Consider the following 8,194-nt stretch of genomic DNA (forward strand, 5'->3'; position numbering starts at 1 on the left):
AATTATATAACATGGCGTTAACAGTATCTTGTTACAGAGAAGAACATATCAGTTAAGGGCATGCTAAATAATATATTCTCCAGTGAACATTATCACTTCAATAAAAGCTGCAAAAGCAAGCAACTAGAGGGCAAGGGAATAGAAGAAAAACTCGACTGCTTTTTATTAGAAATAAAGGAAAGTGCATGTAGTAAGAGTATGTCTACAACATTTCTGGACCATGTTTGGGAGTGCTACAGTGAAACACAGTACACTCAGCTTGTATGCACCTTGATAAGGATGTTTATAAGGCTGTTTACAACAACACGGTGCACACCAATAAACTAGCTCAGGTGTGGTTATCACTATATACCAAATACCATGCTAAGACAGCTACATTACATTTGTTTCAGGGAGTAGCATGGGTGAAGTAGGCATATTGTATTTTATTGCAGTGCTTCCTAGAGTGGTCTGACGATGTAGTGGTGTCTTTAGTAGCTAAACCTCTTACTTTGAACTCAGCAGCAACTGGACTCTGTTAAAGCATATCTGTTAAAGTGTATCTGTGTATCTATTAAAGATGTTAGATTGGTACCACTGATGGAAATGTTTTATTTATCCACAAAATAGACAGTTTTGTCACTGATCATACTCTGACAACCACTGCATCTTATTCCAGTTTACTGCAACCCTACTTCAGCTATGTTCTCTGACAAGATTATTCATGCCCCTTGTAGCTTTGAATCTGTTAACACTCAGATACCAAATATAGTGGGGGCACATACCTAGTGGAAAGCAGATTCAGCCCACCAACTTGCTTCACAAAAGCTACCAAATGGCCATCTAACAGGTCCAGGTTTTGGTTATTAAAAGGTATTAACTATTATTTCTCACTTAAGATTTTCTTTTTGACACAGTTTTGCCATTCTGCACTTGTTGAAGACTGAGTTGTTTCAGTGTCTGCACTGACACAAGTAAAAATAAATCGGAAAAGCTAGCTTTTGTCAAGCTGTCTTCCTCTTGCTAGATGGTGCTATAATTCCTCTCTTGACCAATCCTTCTACAGGAACCATGTACTTCAAAGGCATCCCCTCTGCCTGACAATAAACCAATCTGTAAACTTGCCAGTTGCTACAAACTGCAGAGAGGAGCATTTCTCAATGAATGATAGCTGGAATCATTGCCCAAGCTAAGTCGAAACATGAATGCTCACTTACTGTGTCTTAAGTATCCTCACACCATATAATCCATTCTAATTAATTTATTCCTTTATTTCAAGGAATCCACAGGACTATTGAGTGATCCCAAATCTTGCCAGCAGCAGAGGGAATGAGCTGCTCACAGCAGTATGTTTCCAACATATTATAAAAGACAACTGTTCCTACTCAGCAACAGGGTTCCTGCAACTACAACAATATCTAAGTACATTTAAATAATCAGCTGCAAAAATAGCTCATAGCATCAGACAGGACCAAAACATAAAAAGAAACAACTACTTGGGTGAACTATCGCACCAGCAAGCAGAAGGAATTCTAAAAAAGGCATGTTACCTCTCTGTGCCAAACAGGATTAGTTGTGTTACTGATGATAGTAGACCGTCTTTCCTGACCATGATGGGCAAACATAGGGAATGTACTCTTCTTCCCTGGTTGAATCGACATCTTTAGGTAAGGATCAGGGTTGAAGAACATCCCCTTTTTTAGCCCAACTGCCCTAATATCTTAAGAGAAAGGAAGAAAAAGGAAACAAAGTAATTAAAACAGTTCACAGAAATGTCATATTCCTAAAATACAACCTTTGGCTCATGATGAATTGCAAGAAAACTAGCATATAATTATGTAAGCTATGCCTAATTAGACATAGTGCATGGAATCTGCTAAGGCAGGAAATCTGAGAGCTTTCTTAACAGACAATAAAACAGGGGGCATCATTTTCTCAATTTGTGATTTAGCCATGTAATGTAATATAATGCACAGTGTCATTAAATAGTAATGCAAATGTAAAACACGTTTTGGTAATATATCCCCCTATCCCTCTATTTCTGGATTAAAAACAAAAGCTGCATGTAAAGTAGATTACTGATGCCATATTTTTCAGGGTTACTACACTAAGACAACATACACTAAATATTTATAGACAAGATGATGCTCTGGGCTAGGATGTACAGCTGGTCACAGCCCAGAGCAAAAAAAAGTCAAACATTCCAGAGAAAAAATTACATTTGTTTTTAGCATGCTTTTTTTCCACATACGGCTTCCTCCAGCTCTGGAAACAATGTCCAGTACCCTTTGCCAGCTATAATAGCACAGAATAATTTTCTTTGGCCACAACCCATGCTTACATATGTTAATGAACGAGGGCTTTGAGCCTCAAAGGGCAAAACAAAGTGGCACTTCTAGCACAATGAGCAATTTTAATCTTTATTTTCAATATTTCTCTTTTCAGATTCCCTAAAGCCACAGACTTCTGGGTCCTTCTCAATGAGGAATTCTAGCCTGTAGCAGCAACCTCCATGAACCTCACTATATCTGGCATGTGCCAAATCAGAGTTTGCACGGAGAAAATCTACTGCCCTAAATGAAAAAATGCACTTGGATTGGATTTAAAACCTGGCCAAATATAAAAAATAAGTTTCAAGAGCAAGGACAGACCATAAACTATGGTTCCATTTTAGGAACAATTTCTTCAGGTGCTCTATCATGATTTTATCATCTGAACTATTGAAACACAGTTTCTTTCTACAAGGGAGCACCATTGATATTTTAAGAGAGGCCCCTTGTAAATGGTTACCCACCAATCAGGAGTAGCCATCCGTGCACGAAAAGACTAGAACTTGTTAGTAAGGAAAAGACACTTTACTGGTTTCCCCAGTTTTTAAAAATCTATCCAGAAGTTTTATTTTAAATTAATCTGAATGTAGACACAGATTGTGAATACGCAGGAAACTAATACCTGAGGCAAATTTTTACTACATCAAACCGTTTGATTTTGTACTGATTTATTAATACAGTAATGTAAATGTAGGATATCCCTAAGATTTTTTTTAAATACTTATTTGTTTGCCATCCTTAACTCCAAGCAATTTAAAGTGGGATTACCTAAACATATTTTATTAAAGTGGTTTTTGAAAAGCTGGGTAGCAACTTAAAGCCAGACATGCATTTCAAAAGAAATCTTTTGAAATCAAGAGGGCATGAAGCCCTATTAAGTCAAGATGGTATATTAATGAGGAAATCAGACAATTAATTGCACTTTGACAAGTTTGCGCTGATTTTCCATTTGCTTTGGAAATGTTTGTGTCTGAAAAATGTTGCTCATGCAAACATTCAAGAAAAACATTTTTTTCTGTCTGCCACCAACATTTGTTTCAGGATTATAGACCTGAGGCTGAAGAAACAGAGTTCATACTTTTCCCAGTCACCTTGCCCAAAGAAGACTGCAGTCTGCAAACTGCCATATTCTCCACCTGCCTAACCAGAACTGCAGAGGTGGGTCATACTGCCCCCAGTAGCAGCATCCTATTCTGGTCTCTTCTCTGCTGAGGCCCCCTTTGTTCATTAGACTACTAATGATCTATTTAAAAGCCTTTTTACTGAAGTAGATTAATTAACATCAGAGAGGGCCATAATGGCTGAAATGCTGTAATTACCCACATTGATCTTTGATGGGAATATTTAGTAGGAATCGATCACAATGCCACAGCAGATAGAAGGGCAAAGGCCATCCTGGTGTAGAAGTCTCAGTGTGTGAAATCAGAGTGTGAATAAGCATTTGCAGGATTCAGGATTAGGTGGTATAGTACAAGCCTTTGCCACTTGCCTAGAGGCACAGGCAGACAGACGCAAGTAAAAGGGGACGAGGAGAGGGGCTGGCATTCTCAATCTAGCTCGGAATAGCTTGGTCAGAGATGTGGAAGTAAGAACAGACCAGCCCCAGGCCTGTGGCAAGTAGCTGGGTTCATCTCTGAGGTGAACTAACTTTAGATGAGGCACCCCATTTTTAGGGTGACCTAAGCCCTGTGAATGTTTGCAAACTTGGGCACTGAGATCACCCATTTCTGCCATGTAGATGAACCACTGAGCAGTAGGGCTGTGCGAAATCTTGCCAGGTGTTTTGTTTTGATGCTGTTTTGACTCGTTTCAAGCTCGAAACAGTGAAACTGAAATGAAACAAAAGGTTTCAAAGCAGACTCAAAATGAAACAAGGGCAGTTGAAACATTTCAAAGTTTCAAAATGTTTCCAGTTTTGAAGCTGGGCCTGCTTGAGGGAAATAGAAACTAAGGAGAGGAAGGGGGAAGAAGAGGGAAGGACTCCTCTGATATTGACTGTGTAGCTGGCCAGTGACTGTGATCCTTCCCTGAGGTCCCTTCAAATCCCAGTGCTCTAGGGGAGGGACGGAAAAACAGCTGCGCCTTAACACGCACACACACAGTCATATGTCATGAGTTTTGCTTGTCAGCAGCTTGAGGTGCAGTTTCCCAGAAACCCCTGCACCTATCTCCTTAAAACTTGGCAGGCTTCATGCCCTCAGAAAGGGCTACCATCCCTGCTGTTTTCATCCATATCTGCCAAGAAACGACAAAGTTTTAGTCAGTTTTGTGCTTCCCCATTATAACCTATGGGCAAAACAGCAAAACAGTTCCGACTATGTGAAATGGAACAGCGCTTCAAAACGAAACTTGAAACAAAACACTGTCCCATCGAAACATCAAAATGGAAGTCGAAACGAAACAGTGCCATTTCGCACAGCCCTACCAAGCAGGTACTCTGGAAACAGTAAGCGCCATACACAGCCATCCGTCCTCTTGGCACCTCACTAGTAAGAACTTTGAGGACTGAAATATTACGTGAGCAAAGCAAAGTGGCACCACCTGTAATTACTTTACTGATGCTAAAGTTTTCAAATCAAATGAGTAAGCAAAGCATGGAAGATGAGAAAAAGCAAATTTCATTCATTAAAATTCATGAGTATGCAATCATGGAATTAAACTTGATAAAGCACTCATGTTCCAAGGCTAAGACTTGCTTACCTTTATGGTACAAGAACAATATGAACACGAATACCACGTTTCATGTATAAAGCATGTGTCTGGCCATCACCTAGCCAGTGGCACTGAGTGTGGAGCTCCAAATGAGCTCTCTGCAAGGCTAGGGACAGAAGTTACACATAAACCAGTTTAAGTCATCAGAAACTGGTTTAAACCTGTAACAGAACTTAAGTTCAGTGCACACAAACCATTTTCAAAATGGCTGAAACGGGTTTGAGATAAACCGGGTTGAATGGAGTATCAGACTTAACTGATTTGGGTCAAACCAGTTAATGAAACTTCTGTCCCAGACCCCTTCCTGGTTCAAGTTAAATCAGAGTCCCGCAGCATCCTAGCATGCTTTCCAGCCCTGGGCTGAGCTAGGCAGTCTGCTCCAGCACAGAAGGGTTGGGTTGAATGGGGGAAAGGGGAAGAGAGAGAAACAAGGACTGCCCGCACCAGGCAAACCCTGGCTGGGGTCTGGGGCCAGGGAGGGGGGTTAAGCCCCCTCTTTCCCTGAGTACAGAGATTCCCTGCCCTGCTAAACATATTGAAAGTTACTACAGACTGTGACTGTGGACTAAAATCCCAGAGGTACCTGTAACCATGAAGAGCAAGTGTTGAGCAACCCTGCAGAGTTCTCCTTCTGTGATGCTGAGGGCAAGAAAATAGGCCTTATGATGAGAGGCTGAGAGCCATGGGACTCTTCAGTCTGGAAAAGCGCAGGCTCAGGGGGACCTGGTGGCAGCCTATAAGTATATAAGGGGTGTACATCAGGATCTGAGGGGACAGCTGTTCACCAGAGCGCCCCATGGGATGACAAGGTCGAATGGTCATAAACTTCTCCAAAACCGTTTCAGGCTGGACATAAGGAAGAACTTCTTTACTGTCCAAGTCCCCAAGGCCTGGAACCGACTGCCTCCAGAGGTGGTGCAAGCACCTACTCTGGACTCTTTTAAGAGACAATTGGACATATATCGCTGGGATCCTGTGACCTCAGCTGACTTCCTGCCCTTGGGGCAGGGGGCTGGACTCGATGATCTTCCGAGGTCCCTTCCAGCCCTAAAGTCTATGAAAAAAAAATCCCAGAGACCTCAGGGGCAACAGGAAGTGCCAGAGCCATGCTCTAGTGCTCCCTGGCTTCTGGCCATAGCCACTGCAGGCATGTGGCTTCATTTCCTGAACCAAAGGTAAATGTGTCCAGTTGTTTCTCAGTTAAATCTTTGCAGCTGAGACTAACCTACAAAGACGGACTCAATTCAGTTTCAGGCTTTTTGACTGTCTGTACTTAGCCCAAGTGAGGGGTAAGGGAGGAAAAGACAACCACAGCCCTACCAAGCTGACAGCATAGGAACTAGGCATATTCTCCTTGTGATCAGCAGCCTGCAAGAATGTTGTACAGTGAGTAGTAGTAGTAGTAAGAGGTTGAACAAGGCTGAGTCTCAGTGGTGAGGGAGAGAGGCAGACCATTGTTGCTTTGAGACAAATTTCACACACTGTGGGTGCAGCATAATAGGCCAAGTCCAATTTTGAGACTTATAGGCTACAACTTTGCTGCCCAGAGAGACTGATTGTGCTCATATGCTGTCAGTGCTCTGTTGCTCTCAATTCAGCAGAGCTGTGCAACATTATTTAGAGAACAAGAGATGACAGCAAAGTGGTGAGAAAAAGAGCAAAGAGGAATAAGGAGTTGTACTGAAGCAACTAGAAGATCTGCTGCTACACATTCTCGGAGGAAGTGCAATAAGAGCAGCTTTGGCTACCCCAGCTTCCTGAGAGTTGACAGGTCTCCTACTATCCCATCTCACTACTGCCTAGGGAAATCACCAAGCATACGTGGCCTTGAGGGTCAGAAACTGCTGAGAGCAAAGGGGAATTATGTTGTTGTAAGAAGAGTTTGAGAAAGAAGGAAGACAACATATTACAGGAGAACTGAGGAAGAAGACTACTGAAGACTACTGCATAAGAGCCAGAAGGCAGAGGGAAATGTGGAGAATTAGAGGGAAAGGAGACTTAGATGTAAAATTTAACTTTACTCAAACAATATAAAGTCAGCTTTCTCCTTGGAATGCAGTGAGATAAGAAAGCACAGGTCAACAAAAAAAGAGGACAGAAAAAAGAAGACAGGGACTCAAAAATAAAACCAAGACTAGACATCGTTGTTGAGTGATTCAGTAGCCCTGAATTCCAGGTGACTTGTCTCTCCAAATTACTATGAAGCTCCAACTGACTTTGTTTGAAAACTGCTCTTGACCATGACAACTGTTGATACAAAATAAATATCATAAGCAAAGGAACCTATTGAAATAGGCTTTCAATGGCAGAATAACTACAATAAGGTAGAGTACGTGAAGTAAAACTGTCATGCTGAAGTCACTTGGACCATGCTTCCCAGTGACTCAAAAAAAAAAGATACTAAAGCATCTCCATTGATGGAACAAATTATTTTTATCATGACCAAATTGGCAAATGACACAAAGATCATAGCTAAAAGATGTACTCCAACTAAATTTTGTCTTGTGCTATAAAATCGCAACTGCTATTTTGTCTTTCAGTCTTTTCCGTGCTACTATAACCTACCTAAATCATGTGGAAAGTTATAATACAATTTCAAAAGACATTGTAATGTCATTGCCTTTCCACTTGTTTTCAAAGTTTCCATATAATTCTTCAAACTTGTTTTTTCTTCTTCTATGTGAGAATCTTCCATTTAGGCAACCATAGGGAACATTATTTATTTGGTTTTTAAATAATATTTGCCTCATTTAATGGGCTTAATAGTTGAGTGCCTTGTGAACATTTGCCTAAATTTAATAGAAGAGTTTGGATTATTTACATCATTGTTTCTTTTGTGACAATGACTTTGAGAGACTGAGAAAAAACATTTCTTATTTAACCACTAAAAAAATCCTTGATTTATCTGCTACCTGTTTGAGGTAGGTGTAATATCCAGATGTCTTAAGCATCCTCAGTTTCTTCTAAAGATTATTTTTGGGATCCATAAGGATTTAAAGGTTAATATGATGAAGCATTATTTGTAGAGAAATAAATATACTCATTAGAACCTTCAGGCAAATATTGGAAACTTATTGAATAACACCCAATATATTGTTTTAAATGGTCTCTTTTTTTTTTTTTTTTTTTTTTGCAAAAATTTTAAAAATTTAAAAGGAGGAAACCCTTTTGGG

The 8,194-nt window shown here is 40.5% G+C and overlaps 1 protein-coding gene across 1 annotated transcript in view; it reads right to left on the minus strand.

Moving 5' to 3' along the window:
• HECW2 (HECT, C2 and WW domain containing E3 ubiquitin protein ligase 2) overlaps positions 1–8,194 on the minus strand; it is a 239,849-nt gene that overhangs the window by 117,883 nt on the left and 113,772 nt on the right. The window contains exon 5 of the mRNA XM_019523126.1: positions 1,530–1,699. Within this exon, the coding sequence (XP_019378671.1) occupies positions 1,530–1,699 (170 nt within the window). The remainder of the gene's footprint in view (positions 1–1,529; positions 1,700–8,194) is intronic.

The sequence above is a fragment of the Gavialis gangeticus genome, unplaced genomic scaffold (assembly GCF_001723915.1).
Source record: "Gavialis gangeticus isolate Ggan-Ray unplaced genomic scaffold, GavGan_comp1, whole genome shotgun sequence".
Lineage (NCBI taxonomy): Eukaryota > Metazoa > Chordata > Crocodylia > Gavialidae > Gavialis > Gavialis gangeticus.